This window comes from Nomascus leucogenys, chromosome 18 (genome assembly GCF_006542625.1).
Source record: "Nomascus leucogenys isolate Asia chromosome 18, Asia_NLE_v1, whole genome shotgun sequence".
In the NCBI taxonomy this organism is placed as follows: domain Eukaryota; kingdom Metazoa; phylum Chordata; class Mammalia; order Primates; family Hylobatidae; genus Nomascus; species Nomascus leucogenys.
Window position 1 is genome coordinate 69408993 of NC_044398.1, and position 23925 is coordinate 69432917.

A 23925-nucleotide genomic window follows, 5' to 3' on the forward strand; every position below is an offset into this window, starting at 1 on the left:
ATGTTGCTGTTTTGTGACCAAAAATATACTTGAGAACTTGAATACATGAGGAAAATGATCGTGGCAATGATGTGTGATGGGTTTCAGTTCATACAGGCCAAACTGCGTTTGCTGTTTGAAGCCGATGGAACCCATTCATAAACTCCTTAAGGGTTGCCAGGAAAAAGAACACCACATACATCCTGAGCAGTCTTTCCAGGAAGAATATCAGTACCTGGCCTTTGATATGTGTGGCTGTCATGCTCATCCCTACTGCAGTTTGGGGAACCATGGCTTACATCTGTCTTTTGCACCAACCATGCCATTCATCCAGCAGGCACATCCTATTATCAGCTGAAGGCCAATATTACGGTCTTTGGGAAAGCTATTCCAACCATTTGGTAGATTATTTTTTTACACATATATATCTACTATCCAATTACATTTAGAACTCAGATCAGAGGTAAATTTAGCTCACAGAGGCATTAGAACACTGTAATCTGTGCACTTATGGCAAGAGAGAATTCAGCGTGGGTTGCCTGGTGTGTCACTTGCTACTTAAAGTCAAAGTGAGATCTTACACCTAATAAAAATGCTCTTGTAGTTTAGCACGTCAGACTCTTGGGAGGGTCTTAAACTTTGTGTAAAGAGGAGGGATTTACAGCCGCAGAACATTTTCAAGGGCACTTTTACTTCAGAAGGCTTTCTTTCTTTCCTAGGTGAAGTCCACTCTCTCTGACCTCGGCTCACCAAGGCCCCTGGGAAGACAGGCTAGCAATAGAAATCAGGTCAGATATGTACAGAAAACACCCCAGTCAAAGACGAACGCTAGGGACTTGTAGGTAGGAAACCCATCATTTCAGGTTGTCCAACTTTTCACTGGAAATCTATACATGAGTGCCATATAAATTTAAGTTCTTAAGACAGCAATCTTTTACTTCTTTTCCTTTTTAAGTGATTGAAAAATATAGCCTTTCTGCTCCTCATATCTGCTGGATATTCAAGGCCTTTGTACCTGCTATAATCCCCGTCTCCCCAATGTTTGTTTGACTGGTTCTTTCAGTTATCAACTTCCGTGACCACTCCAACTAAAGTACATCTCTAGGATACACAGCCACAAAGAGACACATAGACACAGACACACACCCATACACAGACATACACAAACACACTGTTTAACTCGGTCCCTCCTGTGTTCTCTTCACTGCACTTAAAACACAATTAGGAATAATTTTATTTAGTGAATTTGTTTTGCTTGGTAAGCTCCAGGAAGGGAGGGAGGCAATATTGCATCTCCAGAGCCTAGCACGGAAAGGAGATAAAATATGTATTTTTTTCTGTATAGAAACTACCCGAAATAAAACTGTAGAAAATTATTCTAAATAAAAATCTTGCTGTTGAACTATTTTATATATAAAAGTATATTTATCTCTTATCTTCTTGTATCATCTTTGTAGGCTACTATTAAAATATAATTTACATATATCTAAGAACTGATACACATCTAGTTATATCAGTTAGAAATATATATCATATATTATATATCATTTAGATAACATATATCATATATAATCATATATCATATCTATATATATCAGTTAGAAATATCAGACATTGCAGTTTAGAAATAGCATATTTCTAAATAATATACAATTTAGAATATAAGATATGTATTTTAAGAAGACTCTGTCAAAGAAGTTTCAAGGCCAGATTTAGTTAGAAGTGATACTGATTTTTCTCCACACTCATATGACTTTAACAGAATAATAATTTAGATTAAATCTAATTCATACTTCTATTAATTTTCAAATTAAGCAAAAATTGAGTTTTACCTAGAACTGTTAAGACATTTTCAGTAAACTTTCCATTATCATTTCACTCGTGAGAGATCACATATATGTCATATCATCCACCATTTTGTAAGTGGTTAAAATTCTTACATTCTCAAACAGTAACTTGTTTTAAGACTAACATGAAAACACAAACATAAACAAGAAAATATTAATAGGAGTTTTTCCCTTCTAATAATAAACTGGCTAGCATTTTTTTGGTTTGCTGTGTCCCTACCATTACTTCAAGCACTTTCCATGTATTATTTCACTTAACATTCACAGAAGCCCTATGGGTAGCTTTCTCCCCTTGTCCAAAATCACCCAGCATGTAAAAGAAGATTAGTTTCAAATTCATTTGACTTCAGAATCCACCCCCATCTCTCCAGTACATATTGTTGGCAATTCCAAACTGCCCTGGAATTTTAATAGCTCAGCTCTATGTTTTCCTACAGCCTAACAAAATAGAAATACTTTGAATGAAGTTAAGCACATAAGGTCTGACTTCAAAATGATACCAAGGTTTAAAACTAGCCATTAACTTTTACATGGAACAAAAAGGAATATTTATAAAGCCATACAGAACATGGCCATCTGGCCTACTCCTGGTGCAAGAAGCTGAAACATGCTTCTGAAAACTAAGTGCTTTCTATTTCTTTCTTTAGAATTGTTAAAAGTTTCTTGGATAACTGAGAAAAAAAAAAGAACCTACTTTCTCTTGAGGATGCCAGAGTATCTTTCATGTAGTGCTAATGTTCTATTTACCCATCAAAAACAAGGGTTAAAAGCAACAGTTACACAGAGTCCCTCCCCAAGCCTCTCATATATAATCAGAAATATCCTAAGGGACCAATTATTTTCTATTACTCCTATTAGTCAGAAATTCACATATTGCAAATAATAATTTCTTCTCTCCATCGGTCTGAATGAATTTATTCAGGATATTATACTAAATTAGAAATTGTGAGGATTATAACCAAATAAGTTTCCATGAATTTAACATTTTTTTCTACCAAACTTTATAGGATTTCACAAATTCCAGCAGGAGTTGATACACAAGGGACTCCCCTTTCTATTATCTGACTACCTGAATCTATCCTGTCTTAGCCAAAATAATTATCTGTTACTCCTTTAAAAAGATTGTCCTGAGAGTCTTTTTTTCTTTTTCTCCCCAAGTTGGTTCCCATTCTGAATTTGGACACTAATGAACATAGAAATCAAAAAGACTTTAAAGCAACTATTTATTTAGAAACATTTCAGAAGACACTGAGGTTTTTATTTGGTATTCAATTAAGACTTGCCTCGAAGGCTGGGACTTCTTTATGTCACACCTATGCTATATTTAGGAAGCAACTGAGTGAAGATGAAATGCCTAAAGCACTTGGCACCAAGGGAATTTGGTACTTTAAACATTCTGGAAAGCCCAAGATTGCATGTGTAGTTACATTTCCTATATCCTTTCTCTATCTCTTTTATACGCTTAACACACAAATGGCATGAATTACGAAAGCAAATATGTTTGGTACTTTGAACAAATTATCCATCTTTTTTTTTTTTTTTTTTTTTTTTTTTTTTTTTTTTTTTTTTGAGACAGAGTCTCGCTCTGTCGCCCAGGTTGGAGTGCAGTGGCGCAATCTCGGCTCACTGCAAGCTCCGCCTCCCGGGTTCACGCCATTCTCCTGCCTCAGCCTCTCCGAGTAGCTGGGACTACAGGCGCCCGCCACCACGCCCGGCTAATTTTTTATATATTTTTAGTAGAGACGGGGTTTCACCGTGGTCTCGATCTCCTGACCTTGTGATCCGCCCACCTCGGCCTCCCAAAGTGCTAGGATTACAAGCGTGAGCCACCGCGCCCGGCCAAATTATCCATCTTATTGAAGTAAATTAGCTAAAACTTTTCTTTGTGTATTGGAAATTCAGACAATTTTTTGACTATTAAGAAATGACCCATGGGAAATTTGAAAGATAAACTTCTGTACTTTATTCAGGAAATTACTAATAATTTATAAGAAAGTCAAATCGTCAATATAACAGAAACAGTGAAAAACCAAACAAAACAAAGCTTCAAAAAAGCTAATTACTTAAGAAGGGATGACCAAGCATATAAAGCTAAGAGAAGGGAGTGGTTCAAGTTAGAAATTAATTTAGAATTCAATTAAAATCTTGTAAGTAAGGTTTATAAAGCTTATAAACAAAATCTTACAGTTTTTCCCGATTACTTGCTAAAGTTTATAAAAATCATTTATGGAATTTCCCACAGTATGCACCAAAAAAAAAGCAGAGGATGGTAAATGGGATAGGTTTTAAAGTCAGACTTAGTTCAAAACTAGCCATATAGAACTGGAGCTGTTGTAATTGCACACAAATGATATTGTAGTCCAGATGTACGACTGGCAGTCATAGAATAATGTGATTCATTGTGAAAGTCAGATAATAATTTGATATTTTGTTGTAAACAGGTTTTCCATTGTTGCATGGTGCCCTTTTATGGCAATTGTAATCCTTAAGGGCAGGCCCTTTAACTGAACTATGGTAAGACATAAATGCCATTTCCTTCTGATTTCCTGCATTGAATCTGGTCTTTGACAGTCCATTCAAAAGTTTTTGTTAGATCCCTATTTGATGTAATGGCCTTACTTAGATTAATGCAGTTATAGCCAGGGATTATGCACAGTAACAAAGAAATATAACAGCACTCAACCACAGTAATAGTAAAATGAGTTTATTTAGAGAGCTGACAAACAAGCTAGTAGCAGTTATTTGTAGAAAGAAAAAGTTTATTTCTCTTATTAGTGAAACAGAGCCTCAAGCATTTAAAAAATATTTTAACTAGGGCCTATAAAAATAAAGGTCTCCTGAAGATTATCTGTAAAGACAGATTTTGGCAACAAGGGAAATAATGCCTTATATTCATTTTATGAGTTAATTTTGTATAAAATTCACTTTTTTTCCAACTATTTTTTCCTGATGTGCCCATTTTGTGTTCCCTCTCTATAGATACATTAAAATGTTCTACTCTGTATATTTTATCTTTGAAAACTCAAAGGCTAAATTCATTAAAATAAGAAAGAAATCTGTTGGTTTTAAAATTTATTTAAATAAAAATAAATTTAAATATTTAACTTGGCTGACACAGCCTTGTTAGGAGGTGATTAAGTAAACAATTTACCTAGAATAAAAATATCTCTTATTAAAAGGGCATGGATTTCCAGGCCAGTAAGAAAAGAAAATATCTCTCTAACCCAGGGAAAGTATTTTGGTCTAAAAAATCAAATATTCCAGATTTATTTTATATTACTCCACCCCAAATTCAAGTAGGGAGGTTTTAAAATTATGTTGTTTACCACTGGATTTCTGGAAGCAACTGAAACACTTAACTATAAATGCACACTCCTACCATGAAAGTAAAAAATATTCCAAGGATATAGTAGTAGGTGAAATAGAAGTCTCCTGCCCTATAGGAATACTTCAGAAAGTCACTAGACCATAAATTTTATGAAGCTGAGTGCTGTGTATTTCACTATTGTCTCTCTAACAGCCAGCTGGGTGCCTGTGGCAGAACAAGCTTAATAAACACTTAAATAAAGGAATAAAAATGCACCTTTACTTTTGCAACTAATAGACCCACAGAAATAAAACTTTTCTTTAAGGACTATATATTTTAAGCTATAGAACTAGACTAAATGATCAGGTAGCTAGAAAATGTTTCTGTACAATACTAAAACAAATTACTTCCTCTATTATTAAGGATTAAGCCTTAATTTCTTTCTTTTTTTAAGCCTTAATTTCTTTCCATTCCAAATATTTAAGTCTGGGAGTGTGGTAAAGCTAAAAGCTGGCTTCACAATGGGAAAAGTTCACAATACAAGCAGGTAAGCTAACCCTAAGTTGTTCCCTGACTTTGAAGGTTGGGGGTCAATCCCTGTGTTAGGGCTCCAGGACAAGCTTGTCACTTTGGTTCAGCAGCCCTGCTATGGAATCTGCTCATATGTGACAACTGTGTGGGGTTTCAAGATGCACACAATGAGGTTAGAGTGAGCCCAAAGTGGTGGTCTTAGTACTTACGACCAACAGATTTATTGGCTTCACACAAAAATCACCCATTGACAGAGTCAGAAGGTCAGCATGTCAGTCGGGTGATAACCATGTGCAACACACTTATCAGCATTTCTATATGCACTCTTCTTTACTAGTTTACGACACAAGAAGAGTCATTCGAGCAGTCAGAAAATATAGAGGAAAACTTGGAAGTATATATTTTAGAATGGGAAACACGGGAGGCAATGGAAGGTGTGCCTAGATCAGAATTGCCAGTGGTGGTGATAAACTAAGGGTGAATGAAAGCCACAGGGAAGAGGCAAAAATCCTCCCTGATACTATAAAACTCTTGCCATAAAGAGTAACTACTGTGTCTACAACTCACCCAGTACAATCTCTTGAAAAGTGCCATCTACTAAAAGAAAATTAAAAATAAAAGTTGATTGTAATATTCTTTGTAATATGGAAGAACTCACTGTTCTACTTTCCATGCAAAGGACAGATGTTGAATGCCCATGATAGAGCAGGCATGGTGCTGGGAACAGGGGTTCATTGCTCTACAACGATGAGCAAACCCAGTCTACCCCAAAACATGCTCACAGGAGAAGTATGTGAGACAAAAGACGATAATTGTAATCTTTCAAGACTTAGAGAAACGTACAAGTTTCATGACGGCACAGAGAAGAGAGTTTAAATTCTAGCTGGGGAAGTCTAGGAAGGCCCTTCAGAAGAAATGTCCATTGAGGGTGAATCTAAGCAACAGAATTTGGACATTAAATCATACTAAAATAATTATTGTAAAATGACAACAGTTTAAAATGCTCAAATAGTCATATATACCAAATTATTATTTAAATGGCAAATCTGATTTTTACCCTGAATTTGTATCTCAAACAAAAGTTTGCTTAATTACCTATACTTAAGTGAGAATGAATGAACCATATCCGCATCAATAAGGGGATCATCTTTCAAACATAATTTTGCAAGGGGGTGAGGAAAACAGCCAAACACAAAGGAGTACATGCTATATTACTCCTTTTATATAAAATTCAGAAGCAGAAAATTAAAAAAGTTTGTGATTTTCAAAATCAGGATCACTATTACTTTTAGTAGGTGGGGGCAGGGGCTTAAAGGGACACAAAGGTGACTTTTGGCTGCTGGTACTATTTTCAATCTGGGTGGTGATTACAGGGGTGACCTTTGAAAATTAGAATTACTTATTTTTCTTTTTTGCATTTGCAACATCCAAAAAGAGTTTTTCTGTTTACAATATTTATATGTTCTTCATAGGTGACAAATAGCCAAAACATATCAAAAAATACACATGTATTTGTATGTATGCATAAAACCTGTTTCAGCTACAACTTTATTTGCATGCAAATTTAATGGCGAGATTAGATATATAGAGTTATGATGAGATCATCAAGGCCATTTAAATGGCAAGCAGCCACACTATGTCCCTCTTCTGTCTGGCAGAGATCACCAATAGATCACAGCACATTTTCTCTCTGAGACCAACGCAGCTCTCAGTACATTATTCCAGGCAGCTACTGCTGTTCGTAATTACAAGTTGCCCATAGATTAAAAAGATGAGCTATCTTGGTTTCAAACAATGCAGACTGTCTAATTCTTTTGATATTTACATGAAAAAGATCTTGCAATAATGGAGGGATTTCACATATATTTCTAGGTAAGCGTAAAATTTCATCCCTATGTACGTAAAATGATTTTTTCAATTACAAGAATACCTTTAAAAAGTTGTCTGCTAATATCAAATTTGCTTTTTTGTGTGTGTTTTATATTACCCTAGAAGCTCTTACTGATTCATATGCCAGTAGACTCTTAACAAAACACAGAAAAGTAATTGGGCTATCTCTTTTTTTTTTTTTTTTTTTTTTTGAGACGGAGTCTCGCTCTTTCACCCAGGCTGGAGTGCAGTGGCGCGATCTCGGCTCACTGCAGGCTCCGCCCTCCGGGGTTCACGCCATTCTCCTGCCTCAGCCTCCCGCGTAGCTGGGACTACAGGCCCGCCACCTCGCCCGGCTAATTTTTTGTATTTTTAGTAGAGACAAGGTTTCACCGTGTTAGCCAGGATGGTCTCGATCTCCTGACCTCGTGATCCGCCCGCCTCGGCCTCCCAAAGTGCTGAGATTACAGGCGTGAGCCACCGCGCCCGGCCTGGGCTATCTCTTTTTAAAGCAAAACACTCAGGGAATCTTTAATGGTTAATTTTTTTTCCCAAGCTGGTGAACTCCACCCTCCATCACACTTAACCCAATGTGCAGTTGTTAATTATAACAAAATAATGCTTTTACAGTTTGTTTTGTTTTGTTTTGTTTTGTTTTGGTAACTACTCATAATAGAATAGTAGATATCAGAGACAGGAATGTTAAATGCCTCCTCTAATGTATTGCATTCTTGACATTTCTAGCCCCTGTGGCTGTTCAGCTCATCCTAACACTTCACGCCACAAGAACAGACCTAACCAGATCTCTGTTTTTGTCTGTTGTCCTTTAGAAATGATGGAGAAAGCATCTTAAGCCTTCTGTGCTGAGCTGGGATGGCAGAACAAAGGAAAAAGGAGTCCTTCTCCGTCTGGTCTGATAGAGATGATGACGCTCAGCTCCAGGGAGATAATAATCTGTGAATTACACAACCCAGAATGCACCTTAGGACTAGAAGAGTAAGGGATTTGGAGAGGTAGGGAATGCCTGGCAGTGTGATTACCGTAGGACCAAGCCACAGGGTGGCACCCAGTAGGAAAGATACATGGAGAAAGTCTTTACAAAGATGCACCTAGGGACAATGCTCAGGTACCTGGCCATTCCTTTCAGATGAAACCCCTGCCTAGTTGTGCTTCCCTAGAGGGTTCTTATTGAGTTTTAAATAACTAAATCAGAGGTGGTTTAGCTTCCAACTGACCACTTCTTAATTTGCCACCTCCACTAAGTAGTTTACTTCTTTCACCCACCTAGATTGCGGTGTGTCTTCTTTGAATCAAACTATTAATGTGATTTATCTGGAATACCTAGCTCTATATAAATGCTTAATTCTGACTGTGTTAAAAAAGGCTGCCTTATGGAAAAGAAACCCTTACAAAATGAATCAGCTTTCACCTTTAGAGTTCTTGATTATTTAGCAAGTCATACCAATATGTAAACTTCAAAAATGCATAATATAAACTAACAGTTCCTGGTCACTCACAAGGAGCCAGCCATGTGCTAAGCACTTTAGGTAGATCAACACATCGAACATATTAACATATACATCATTGCTAAAGGTAACATTTTATAATTAAGAAAATATGCGAATCATGAAATTATCTTATTTGCCACTCAAATTTAGGCAAGCCACTTTACTTCATTAGACCTCAGTCTGAGGAATAAGACTAATGAGTACTGTCTAGGATTCATCATGAGGATCTAATGAGATAATTAGGTTAAGTGAACAGCACAGTGCTTGGCACATAGTTAAGTACACAATAAATACAAATCGCCACAATTTTTAATTCGGATAAAGACTATATTGAGAGGAAAGAAGTAAATTTAAAACTTCAAGATGCGAATTACAGCTACTTACTTAGCTATATGACATAAGTTTAGGAATTACATTATAGCTCAATACAAATTATAATAGAACTGCTTTCACACATTTGCCTGACAGACTAATTTTTAGCTCTCTTTTTCAGCTCAAACTTCATTTTTGAAGTTAAAAAAATATTTCTCCAGCCAGGCATGGTGGTGTCTGCCTGTAGTCCCAGTTACTGGGAAGGCTAAGGCAGGAGGATTTCTTGAGACTAGGAGTTCAAGGCTGTAGTGCATACGATCACACCTGTAAATAGCCACTGTACCTCAGCCTGGGAAACACAGTGAGACCCTGTCTCTAAATATATATACATATATATACATATATATTCTTCAACAAATCTTTTTACCATTTAAGCGTTGACATTGTTTTTAACAGTTTTTCTTGACCCTACTTGACTGGAAATGTTAGACTAGCAAAATGTTTCCAGCCCCACATTGGGGTTAGGGGTGGGGAAAATCAGATTATAGGTTATTCTCTGTGGTCTCTTTTATTTCAAAGGTTTTATGGTGCTACTAACTGGTGAAATGCCAGAGAGAAGGAAAACAGTGCAATTTATAGTCTGACCAGAGGAAGAGAGTCAATAAGCTGAACGAGTCAGGAACTAGCTAGATCTCCAAGGAATGGAGCCGTGTCAAAGTCCACGTTCTATTTCCCAATATATCTCTAGGGCTCACGGTTGGAGGCTTGTATACGAATCTTGGGGGGAAAGGCAGACAAATACCATAGGCAAATATGTTCTTGATATACATAAGATTAAAAGAAGAAACTTGAACAGTCTAGGACAGGAAGGAAAAGTGTAAGTAGCAGCTTGTTGACTACTTTTCTAATACCATGAAACAGAACTATGTGTAGCCAAAGCAGTTTAGATAGTGAGGAAAAGCAAACAAAACAATAAGAACAACAACAACAGCAACAACAAATATGGGATGTAGTTTCGACAGACCAGGATTTTTCTGCAGCACTGTAATTTTATAAGCTATGCGACTTCAATTTTTATTCATACAGTTGCCTTGAGGATAAAATGAGCTCAACTGTATATAGTACTAAGTTCATTGTCTGTCAAAGAGTAGATGCCCAGTACATTGTAGCTACCATCATTAATAAGGTTATGACTCCAACTATGACTATAGACCTAGGAGCTGCTGTCTCCAGCTAGCTGGTGATCTAGCTGCCAATCAGTTACTTGCTATTCTATAACAAAGTTGCAGTATCAGAGCAAACATCACAGCCCGCAGTTGCCTATCCCATGTTAGAATGCCATTGGTTAAAAGTGGACACGTTTTACAGTAATTTATCCTGACTAAAATAGTATCAGTCATATAAATTCCTTGATGCAAAGAAAAAACTCTGTGCCACATTGCAATGGAATGACATCATGAATGTTAGGAATTATTATTTTCTGTATTCCATATGAATGTCTCAAGCAAGTTCACTAAAAAGAGCTCAATTTCTCATCTTTGGTGTATTTTAAACAAGAAAGAGAATTAGGTACAATGGGAGCACTTTTCTCTAGGAAGTCTGAAAACAATTACATAATGAAATTATGTTTAATGAAACATTTCTTTTAACAAGTCTCACTGGTGCCATCTATTTTACAATTTAGAATGAATATTTTGCAATATGAAATGAAAAAAGACCAAGCAGTCACTCACTAGCAGTTTTCAAAGACCATAAAGAAGAATTGGTTTATCTATTGATCCACTCTCATTATATCTACTGACAACTAAGAGGAAATGGGTTAGAACTTAAGGAAAGAAGATTTGTATTAGATACAAAGAAAACTTCCTGACTGTGTGGGTTTAAAACATCGGGACTGCTTCCTATAAGGGCACCTTGGAAGATGCAATCCTTAGTGTGCATACATTCTACACCTAGTTTCTAGTTTTCTAATTTCTTATTCTTCCTCATGTGTAGTAGGGAAATGGAAAGGCTTGCAGGTGACCCCCTTTATCCTATGGCAGAAATTCTTAGGGCTGAGATGGGGGGCAAACGTCCTCTACACTGAGTTTCATTAATGGCAGCTTTTGCCCAGAGGTTGTCAGTGTTATTAAACAGGGTAGGGTGCTAGATGGTGGATGCTTAGTTCAAACTGGGCTGGAATTCTTCCATATTGGTCTCTCTATCATCTCTTTTTTCTTGCCACACTTCCCCAGCTCTTCTCTTGAAATATTCCCTTGTGTTTTTCTAACTCTTATTCTGAAGAGCAGTTCACCCTTCTGTTAGCTTCTCTAATTTGCATCCTCACCCATCACCCAGGATGCTCATTAGGGGGCCAATCCCCTTAGAAGGCTTAGGACAGATAATAAATACTTATAATGTTGCCCCTGTCATGCTAAAAAACTGCATCCATAGGTTCTGGCATTCTTCCTATTTTCCATACTTTTGAAATGCTTTCTAATTTAGGTCAAACTTGACAAAGAACTAGGCAACTTGAGAACTGAGACACATCACTGGCGCAGGCTCTCATTAGTTAGTTACCTGTAGACAGTTATATTTAACAGTGTCTTACCCAGGCTTGCTGTCGTCGTGCCCCATGTGGTACCCCGGGCCTTCCCATAGGCACCAATCCCTAGAGAGATTTGGTGCTTGTGGGTGAAGTATACCTTACTTCTGTCCATTTTCTAATATACCTTCAACCCCTGTATTATCTTTTGAGATATTGGATCACCTCTGGAAAGGCTTGTAAGAAAATCTATATTGACTTTTTATTAAGACTGTGCTTTCTTTGTGACTATCTTCCTCATCAACCTAGCTAATATCCCTCAGGCCCTATTCTCTTTACCTTTATCTAGACTTTGACAATTCTATATGTTTAGTATTAGTATTATTGGGAATATTTATACATATCGCTCAGCATCTTTCCCTAAAAAAGTTAAAAACTCCTTAAAGGCCTCATTAATATTCTTCCTCTTCAGTTTCATCTTAGAGTCTACTTTTCGCGATCTTGCTAGTAATGGTTGGGTGGATCCATGACTAACCATTCCTATACTCATGGTTACCTTCATGTCATCATCCCTTCTGATTCAATAGAATTCACTACATGATTGGAATGATTGACAGAGGAACTACTAAGTGAGCTATTCCTTTACCTCTGCTAAACGGCAAGTTTTAATGATAAGGCCAAAACCATGGTGTGCCCCAGATCCGTAGGGAAGAAAAAAAAAAGAGTTGCAGTCAGGACTAAGTATTATTGCACACATAACCACAGCCAGTTGACATGACAGAAAAAGAGGGTGGAGAACCCCACTTTGAAATACCAAAAGAAGCATCTTTCTTCTGAAGAATTTAATACCAATTCAGCATTTCTTTACCAACAACCATACTCACTTCCTGAATTATCAGCTATGCATCATACAGTGTTTAATGCATGATTTTCTCATTCCAGATAAGCCTAAAATAAACTTGTAAAAAATAAGATGCTATATAAAATGAATAGATCTTAACTATTACAGTGATAACTCTTCTGTGATATCTCAGAAGTGGGAAATGTTCCATAACTTCAAGGTCTTATAAGGCAGAGGTATTTGAACTGCTACATTACCTACCAGTTTATCCCAATCCATATAGAGATACAGAATACACAAATGACTCTCCCGCAGTAAGGCGGCACTGCAGAGAGTAAAACTGTAAGTGATCTTAACAGTCATTAGCTTAGTGGTTTTCAAACAATATTCCTTGGAATCCTAAAGTCTTTAGAGGTATTTTAAGGAGAGGGTTTGAATTTGGGGTGGGGGGTAAATGTACAAACTCAGTGGCTGTTTTATTGTTTTATGTGTGCTTATACTTTTTACTTATGTATTTCACACATATCTATGTTTTTAAAAATTATATCTATATATTGAATTTATATATGATTTTATATCTAAAACTTACAGTATAAATATTCATTTATATTAACTTCAACTCACATTTCATTAATAAAAAATGTTCCATTGAAATGAACATGTTTAAAATCCATTGACCTGCCTTTGCCCCTTTTATTTTACAGGACAGCAGACTTGGCTTCAGAGGGACTAGGTGACTCCTCCAGGGACGCAGAGCATGTTAGAAGTACAGTGGACACATGGCTTTTTCCAGGGAATCTCACACTTCATGACTTTAAAGAGTAAACGTATCTGTGATCCACTCTGTGTTTTTCTAGTTATGTTTTAAATACATCAAATATTTCAAGGTATCTTAATCATTTCTAAAAGCTGTGTATCTTTAAGTATATTTCATAACAGATGCACCACTAACTTGGGTAATAGGACCAAAAAAAGTTTACCTCATGCTCAAAACTCTGAACCAACCTCGACAGTAGTCACATACCTAAACCAAATCATAATATATATTGCACAGGCAGAAAATATGAGAATTCCATTTGTTTGCCTATTTACAAGTTTCTAAGATAAAAGAAATAGGAAGGAAGATTGCATACTTTTTTCAAAGCTGATCTTAAACGTCATACAAATCTGATATGTACTACTTGTTTCCAACCTAAAGCCTTACAGAGCGTGCAGAGAACAGAAAAACTTGCTCATATAATTGGAAAGATAATCTATTCAAAACTGTGAGGCATTGGGCTTTTGTTCTTTATTGTCTGTTATAAAGACCAGAGGACCTTATTTGCTACCAGTAGAGAATATAATGGCCTACAAGCTACAAGAGCCTTTCACAAAGCTATTTTTCAGCAACCAAGAGTCTTTCACAAGCTATTTTTCAACAACCAACAATGTCAACCCTAAATTTCATAGGCTACCATACTTCTGAAAAGAACACTGCCAAATACTGTAATGCATCTAGAAATATTCACAACATGAACACTTTTATGGACATTAAAAAGATAATTATATAGACAGTAGAAGAAGGCAACAAGCTGAAGAACCACAGCATGTTCTTTGAGGTAGACAGACTTGGGTTACCCCAGCCTATGACCTTGCTCAAGTTACTTCATCTCACAGAATCATTTTCTCACCTGTAAAATTAGGATTAACAACTCCTTCTTTTCAATACTGTAATAAGAATCAAATAACATATATGTAAAATTCTTGATAGAGCTCTCATTCATAAGACACTCAATAAAATGAAAACTATAAGTATTAGAAAAACGGATTTTTTTTTAAATTGAGACAGACTCTTGCTCTGTCACCCAGGCTGGAGTGCAGTGGCACGATCTTGGCTCACTGTAACCTCCACCTCCTGAGTTGAAGCAATTCTCATGCCTCAGCCTCCCAAGAAGCTGAGATTACAAGCATGTTACCACCACTCCGGCTAATTTTTGTATTTTTAGTAGATATGGGGTTGCGCCATTTTGGCCAGGCTGGTCTTGAACTCCTGGCCTCAAGCGATCTGCCTGCCTCGGCCTCCTAAATTGCAGGTATTATAGGAGCAAGCTACACTGCCCGGCCAAAATCAGAAAAATACTGATATGTTAAATGAAGAAGCAGAGTACAGAAATAGTATTTATAGCTATTTAAGATATGTAAGGTAAGTTGAAAATGAGAATAATTGAGGATGTAATAATGGGGTTAATGGGTTATTTTCCTTCCAATGTATTAGTGTTATTCCATCTTTTTGATTCTCAATTATAAAACTGGACATTTTAGCTTATACGAATGCTTTCCACTGTGATCATGAGGCCAAAATAAGCATGCTAAGCCAGCCTAGATTTTTACGACCTTAAGAGAAAAGAGCTAACAAAAAAATTATAATCCTCCATTGGTCAGAGTTGCAACAAAATTCAGAAAATTGTATCCACCCAGGACTGAAATGCTCATTTGCATATTTTATACCCTGAACAAATTGTGGTTTAATGGATAAGTAGATACTGGCATATATAAAGATGAGCTTGCTAGTACATATAGTAGGTATATTTTTAATATTTTAAACTTTCATATATAATACTTTATTGCTAAAAACTACATACAATATGCAAATACAGTGAAGAAAGAGAGGCAGTCCCCCCTACCTTCACTCCTACAATTTTTTTTTTTTTTTTACTCCTAAAATATAACCATTACCAAAAGCTTGGACAGAGCCTTCCAGAATTTTTTCTACATCTACAAACCTAAGTACTACATGTATACTTATTACATAATAATACTTACAGTGAAAAGTATAAGTATTATTACATATACAATAACCAATTTTAAAATTTGCTTTAAAAACAACCACAGTCATATTCTGAACAGTAGCATCTTTTTTTTTTTCAGGTTACATAATGAATGATCTTACATGTAACACATAAATCCTAAACACTGTTCTGACAGCAGGAAAGAACAAAGTCCACTTCCATTGACTAAACTTCTCTTTATATTTATATTTGGAAGACTAATAATGTTTTACTTACTTAAACTAAATCACAAGTCTTAATTACATTAATGAGAAGTATCCCTGGGAAATGTTTATAAATGTTTATAAAAGTGTTAAAGAGATATCAAGGAATATGTAAGGTAATATTTTCGTAGTATATAACAACTGACTAAATCTGAATTTAAGATATGCAAGAAAGGCAAACAATTCTGTGATCAATGAATCTGCTAATTTTATTAACTTTATGAGCATAAGAAAATAAAGTTTTTCTCAATGTCATGCAGGCACATTTTTTTAAAATAATGCTTAAGAATAAATACTATAATCACTTTCTGCTAGAACCCGGCATATAAATAACTGTTCATTAAATAAAAGCAACCTAGTATACACCTTTATTACATAAACTCTAAATTTGGACACCTATGTTACAAAGAGACAAATAGATTAATTTTAAGGTTATTTTTATTTTGTCTTGAAATTGATAAAATTTTAATTACAATAGGCTGACCTTTAATAAGAGGAAGGGTATAAAATACAAATTTGCCATGAAATCCCATTTAAAATGTGAATATCTCATAGCAATTTAATTAAGACTGTAAGGACAAGTTAGTGTGGACTGCTTTTTATGATACTTGGAGAGAAACAAATAGAAAAAGATAAAGAAGTAACCCAAAACATTGGAGTCTTGCACAATACAACAAACTTCCAAATGTAATGTTTGGCTTTGGGGAATCCCGGAGGAAAGTAGACAGATTTGGAGAAAGTAGACCAATGGAACACAAAACAGATTTATGTAATCAGAGTGAAGATGGTAAAGCCAGAAAGATGGGTCCCAAGAACAAAGTATTTTGGAGATCAACCTGAAAACAAATAAACACCTGAAAAAGAGATAAATGGCAAAGTTGTAGGTCTCTCTCAGGGGAAGTCAACTGAAAAGGAACAAGGATAGGGTGGTGGTGGAGAAATGTGGACAGGAACAGTGGTGAGAAAACATTGTCCCTCTGAGCAATTTGAGGCCGGTGGCCTTTATGTGCAGAGGCACAAGAAGAGAGGCCGTTTGGGTTTTTTTAATGCTCAGGTAAGTATGTGTGTGTGTACGTGTGTGTGTATACATACATATACACACAAACATATATTTTCTCTATATACCAAATCTATAATCTATATTGATTTTATACATGTAATTAAACAAATAAATATAATAGATGTGTATAATATTTGACTGATAGGAGGATAATAAAATGGCAAAACTGTTATTACAGCTGATGATACCCTCAGGCCAAATTATTTGGCAGCTGCAGTGATATACCCAAGCAGTTATATTATTAAGTCAGATGTAAGATTAATAACTGGAGAGGTTTCTACAGTGTGTAGTTAAATCTAAGAATCATTCATATATAGAGATTTATTTCTTACACAAAAATCATTCTATCCCCAAGTCTATGGAGAATATTTTTAGTTAAATGGAACAATATACACATTAACAAATCAATACATTTAAAAATGCATTTTAAATTGTGGCCTGACTTATGCAAATATCTCATACAATTTAAAACAAAAAATAGAATAATTGTGGATAAAAATAGACTATGCTAATCTCAGAGAGGTAAAGGGTGTCAATGTTACTCATCTCCTGAAATGAACAAATTATTTCCAATTGAAACCTGAATTTGAAAATACATCTCCTGGCAGTTTAGATAAAAAGAGAAATAGTTTGGTTAAACACTGTTCATTAGGTAGTATCACCTTTTCACATAGGAATGGTATAAATTACAAATGAGTAAAATTCCTGTATATTATACATTCTCTTTACTCATGTTGGTGATTTATATTAGCTATGGTAATTCATAAAAGGATTTTAAGGATTTTCCAGTATTTATTATTTGAGGAAAAAAAGGACAGGACTCCCTGAATTTATTTGCAGATGCAATCTTTTCTTTAAATAAACTCAAGGAATAATTTATTGCATATGTTATTTTGTAAGAAATGGCAACTAACGTTAAGAGACAAAATCTTCATCTATAATTTATTAAAACTCACAGAAATACTGCGGATGGGGCAATTCTTGTTTCTGGTTGACTGTAAAACACTACAATAACAGCAAAGGCTAACCTATCCACAAAAACACAAGCTAAATTCCTGACGCAAATAATTCGAGTATTTACATGTGTGTTTGCCTGTTCACATGATAATGCATATTTTGCTGGCCTGTTTTCCTCCTATTCTCAACCACCTCACTTCAATCATTGCTTTTATTTCCCCAGTCTGAGGTATGATTATTTCCATTTCAAAGAGGTGAGCTTAGTTATTTATAATCAATCACTAAGAAAAACAAAATAAGACTAACCCCTAAAATAGCCATAAAAGTATTTTGTAAATACCTATTGTAGAAAAAAAAAGTTACTTTGTTGGAGAATACTCCTTAAGGGCCATGCCATATGCTGATGAGCATATCAAATCGCCAATGGGGAAATAATAAACATTAGAATACATTGAAACTGACATATTTTTCATCAGAGTAAAAGCATTAAAATAACCAAAAATATAATTACTGGGAATCATTTCTAATAAAATAAAACACGAGATGATTGAATGATAAGCAACCTGACATCCATTTAGCCACACAGTTAAATTCAAGTTTGTTTCATGTGTATGATTAAATATAAATAACATTATTAATTTCTAACACATCTGTGCTAAAAGTGAGGGTATTGCTTTTAAAGACAAGGGCAAAGCCTGTCAACCACCAGCCTGCTTGCAGCAAGCAAAGAAGAAAAGAAAACAAGCAACTGAATCAGACACTGAAAAATCACAAGTTTTCATTTTCAAAACTCCCGACATATTTGCAAGTTTCTTTCCTCCTTTAAAAATTATCATCAGATAAATCGTTACAGTCCAAGAGGAATTAAAAAAATATATCAGCACTCATTTGGTTAAAGCACATGAGTTTGGGAACAAAATAAAGAATAAAAGAGCTTCCAATACTGCCTTCTTTCACAAAGCCTCAACATCACACAACTTACTAAATACTCAAGGAGTACGTCAATCTTAAAAGAGAAAAGGGGAGAAGCATGAGAGAAAAGCACGTTACCAAACTGCCTCTGCAGTCCTTAGGGAACTTGTAGATCGGGATCTTGGCTTCATAATAATGCTCATTTTGAAAAAAAATAAAAAGGAAAATAAGTCTTCAACTATTCTGATTAATACATTCTAACTGTCTTTCTGCAAAGAAGATTTTAAAGATATTCCATTTCCAAGGGAGGCTGCTTGAAGAAATCCAGTTTTCCCGGAGTCCACCTTCTGTCCTCGGTCCAGCTCATGGGCAAGGTTCTAACACGCAGGAGCGCTTTCTTCCTTCATACTGAATTTACTCTAGTACTAGGCTGTTAGGAAGTGACAGTTTCTTTTGTGTCTTGCAGCGCCAAGGGAGGAACTGAATTCTGAATTGATTCTTCATCTGGGTCACAAGGGAAACCAGCATAGTGAAAGAGTCACTTGATCTCTTTTTTGCAATTCCATAATAACAGATTTAAAGGTTTCCGACACTGGAAGAGCGCAGGTAGAGAGAAAGAAAAAATGACCGGGAGGTACTGTAACACGGGAGAGCTGTCAAGGAAGTTCCATTTCAGGGCAAGCACAGGAAAACACTCCTCTCCGTGGAGCAAAGAAGTCAGCCAAGGAACAAAGCTCTCCACACTTTGGCTGGGTAGGCTGATTTACCTGCGAAAGTGATTTCTGTGTGTCCCTGCTTAGAATCCAGGGCTTTGTGAATGAGAACTATCATTCAATCTCACCAGGCAGAAACTATTCCTCAAGGGCTGTATGACGTCTGTAAGAAGGCAGTTCAAAACACCGCAGGGCAGTGAGAAAGAGAAAAAAAAAAAAAAAAAAGAAAAGCCCAGCACCCAGCCTAGCCTCGTCAATTGCTGAGACTTACAAAGCAAAGGGGCGGATCAGCTCCAGAGACCAGCACTGTAAACCGGCCAAGCAGACAAGAGACCTCACAAAACTTATAAAACCATTTCCTTCTCTGGGAAATGAGATGTCTGTGTTATTCTGGGTAACATTCCGTGAGCACCTTTATAAGGAACACACCCCTTGCCATTAAGTTGTTTATTTACCGTAATAAACAAATGAATTTTATAAAAGTCATTCTTTCAAAAAAGGACTTCACTGAAGCACTAAAACTAAACTTTCTCTTTAGAAGCAAAGTTGAGAGAACTTGATGACTTAGCAGCTGTTCATTTTGAGCAGATGTAATGAAATGTCATGCTTTGGAGTTGGTTGTAGAGATGTAAATTATCTCTTAAAAATTCAGCAGAGTGTAACAGGCACCCTTGGATCAGAACATACTGGAATTTTAAACTGAAAAATCGAATGTATTATTCCTGGACAAGTGGCTGCACGTATTAAGGCTGTTCCCTTGCACAATGTTTTCTAAACCTTTTTAAAAAAAAAATATGCAAATTTCATTCATCTCTACACACAAAGACTCTGGGTTTGCTAATCCTTAACAGCTCTTCAGTAAGCAATGAAGCTTTATATCTTGTCAATATCTCTTATTATTTTGAAGGCCAAAACCTTTCCCACCTCCTAAATATAAAATATTTTCTTTTACAGTAGATATAATCTAAGCTGATTCCAACTGCTCCTAACAGAAGGAACGGTTGACCAGCCTGCCTATCTCTCTGAACGTCTCCACAGAGGATATATACTCCTCTGGGTGTGCCAACTTCAATTATTTTGGATGTGAATTACCAAGTGAAAATAACGTAAGCATTCTGATTGCTTAGATGGCATTAGTTAGTACGTTGGTTCTCCAGTCTGACGTGAACTTGGTGTTTATTTAGCATTTGCAGACAGGATGTTGGAGTGCAGTTGTGACCCACCCAAACAACTTGGAAAATGTAGTACGGCATCTGCCAGAGGCTCTGGCTGCTTCTTACAACAAACCCTTCATCTGCTCCCCTGGTCACTCTTCAAGGTGCATTTGTGACTTAGTCTTCTTTCAATGACTCTCAGGCCTCTTATGGTAAATGCCAATAAATTGCTTTCCACATAGTTATCCCCTTAAGCTTTTCAGTTTCCTTATGACTGCCGGGGACATTCACACTTTCTTAGCACTGTCCCATGTCTAGTACATTGCTGGCATTTTAAAGCAGGTTAATTAATCACATATTTTTTGGAAACTTAAATGGTTTGTGAGACTAATCATTTTTAGGGGAGAGGGGATTTAGAGGAAGAGGTTTAATTTTTTTCTCATTGGAATTTAAATGTGGGAAAAGAAAGAACAAAAGCAAACCAAGTAAAATTAAGCAACTACTATTTATTTGAAACACTGTTCTGTCCATGTAAGGTCTACCAAATAGCTTCCACTTGCCATTTCAGAAAGAAAATGACAATGATCAGAGAATGTAATGTCTGAATGTTGAGTTTTCAACTCTCCAGAAATAATTAGCCTGTGTTCTACTGTCCCCCAGATCCATGTCCCAGTGAGATTATTTAGCCTGATGCCACTCCCTTCTCTGTCACACACACATGAGTTTAGTGCAGCCCCATGTGCTATTCCTTGCTTACTTGCCCAACATTCTACATCTTCCAAGAATCTTTCTCTGGAAACCTAACACACTTATTGGGCATCTACTAAATACTGTATAATAGTACCATAATGACTAAGAAATCGTCCCTCTCCCCCTGCAAAAACAAACTTAAGTGGGGAATCTGACAATGTATGGAACTAACTAGAATACTCAGTTTTTGGATTGGTACATCAAGGTTGCCATTACAGAGAAAGAAAGATGGGCTATGTTGTAAGACCGTTGAGATTTAAATTTAAATTTTGCTTCTACTCCTAATATTTAAGGTAGTGACAGAATAAAAAAAAAACAAATAGTATGTATTTGATGTTACAGAGTTTTCTCCACTTGTAAGGCCATTTCTCACATGAACATTTCTGAAAGAATGTTTTGTAATCTAAGCATCCTGTAGTTTTCCCTCTGAAAAGCTTCCCCAAATGGAAAAGATAGGGCATTTCCCTCCAAATTCCTGTTAGCATGCAAGCATATAACGGCATGCAGGCTGATGAGAGGACTGATATGGGGAGACTGGATTTAGGAACCATGTGGCCCATGCTTTTGATCCAGAAGCTGCGATTATTTCTCAGTATTTCCCTGTTGTACTGAATTGTATAATGTATGGACCTTTTACTTTCTGGTTGTTACCACATTTCAATAGACTGTACCATAGATATACACACCCGTTGGGTCATCCATCTGTAGATGTTTTGTTGAATCAAATGACTATGTCATTTGATGTTTCTGAAACTTCAGTCATAACATAACCTTCATAATTCTTTCCATATTAGCATTCCATCTATACCATGATTTGATATTTTTCTTAATTGACTCACTTTTTAAAAAAACTTAAACTGAATATAAAAGGTAACTTTATATTTATGCTGTAAATAGAGTTAATATACTGGTATAATTTGCCCCCAAAATATAAGTATATATTAATAGAAAAAAAAGAGTCCAAAATAACTCCTAAAGTCTGTCTCATACTACTACGGTGCCCCGATACAACTTGGCAACACTTACATGGAAAGCGTCGATTGCATACAGGTAGATTGTGTGCACCTAAAATGTGATCTCCCTCTCTCTTATCATTCAATGGTGAGCATGACTTGTGAGACTTATGACATTTATCCATGAATTAAACATTAAACATTAACTGAAGCCAATTGAATGAGGTGTTACAGAGTAATTTTACTATACAACTCAGGTTTTCTCAAGTATTACTCTTTTCAAATACTCTTCCTACTATCAAATCTTTTGTTCTCTAAATTCCTATTTTCAGATTACAATAGATACTCGATACTTTCCAATCTATCATGAGCATATTTCTTAGAGCCATATTATATATCAACTAAATATTCAGGCCTCTCAAATATGCTGAAATTCAGTACTCCAGATATGTCAAACTAACTTTTTAGAAAAAAAGACCAGGGGACTGCAGTTTTTACAGTTTCCTGCTATTCTCTATTGTACTCGAACGTCAATGAGAATAAGACACTTTGAACTCCTGTAGCAGTTCCTCATTATTGAGAAATATTGTGTTATTTTCCTTATCTGGAGGGGAATTTTGAGGCAATTTCTAGAGGTTTCTTTTATTTTATTACACTTAATAGAATACAATTGGATTCAAGGACTTTCCTACTGGCATGAACCTTGCTTGGAGCTACATTCCTTAATTCCCAAAGGAGAAGTCCAGAGTATTGTATTTTGAAGGCTTTCCTATCTTCAGATTTCCTACCTCTTTCATAAACTGTCACATTAGGATAATAATAATCACTACTAATTATTAATTACCTACGTGCTAAGTAGACTATACTTTCTTACTTATACATCACAACATCCCTCCAAAGTAGATGTGATAATAATAATTTCATACATAAAGAAAGCCAATAATTTGTTCAAAATTTTTGGACCCAGGTATATTTCATTCCAAAGCTTGCTCTTCATGATGTGTATGTGTGCATGTATGTATGTGTATGTATGTGTTTGTGTGTGTGTAAGACAGAAAGAAAAGAGGAAGAGAAAGAGATTAAAAAATGCTACCAAGTTTTTGAAAGTTTTTAAAATTCATCCATCCTCTTTAGTTGGACAGTGGCAATGAATTAATATAATAAAAATGGTACATGTACATTACTAATATAATGATAAACATATTTAACAGCCAGAAAATTTTAGATCTTTAAGATATGCAGAATTAGACAATCTAACTTCACTGTCCTTGCTTCTAATTTTTAGGCACTAACTTTTAGGTATCATAAACACTGTGATGAGGGCATATATGACAACATCATGAGTTTGTTAGCCATAAAGTATGATAAGGTCTTTGACCATCTCACAACATGAGTAATGGTAGTTTCCTGTTACCTACACAACAGATGACATTTTGATTGCCGCATTAGGCAATACTGGTTAACAAATGATCGTTTTAAAAGGTAACAATATGTGAGACCTCTGGTAATGTATAAATTTAAATATTTGTCAACAAATTACATTGGCTATTAAAAGGTACAGAATACTAGTTTTTAAAACTAGAATAAACATTTGTGCATGGAGTCGGTAATGTTGACATAAAATGAATTTTGTAATTGACTTTCAGAATTTTGCACCAATTCAATATTGGATTTCAG

The 23925-nt window shown here is 35.7% G+C and overlaps 1 protein-coding gene across 5 annotated transcripts in view; it reads right to left on the reverse strand.

Moving 5' to 3' along the window:
* Nucleotides 1-23925, reverse strand: part of PDE4D (phosphodiesterase 4D) — a 1540268-nt gene that overhangs the window by 293655 nt on the left and 1222688 nt on the right. The window contains exon 1 of one of the 5 annotated variants that reach the window (XM_012497373.2): nucleotides 18817-19767. The exons of the other annotated variants lie outside the window; for them this stretch is intronic. Coding sequence (XP_012352827.1) covers nucleotides 18817-18881 — 65 coding nt within the window. The 5' untranslated portion in view covers nucleotides 18882-19767. Of the gene's footprint in view, nucleotides 1-18816; nucleotides 19768-23925 lie in introns of those variants that run through there. 5 annotated transcript variants of the gene reach the window in all.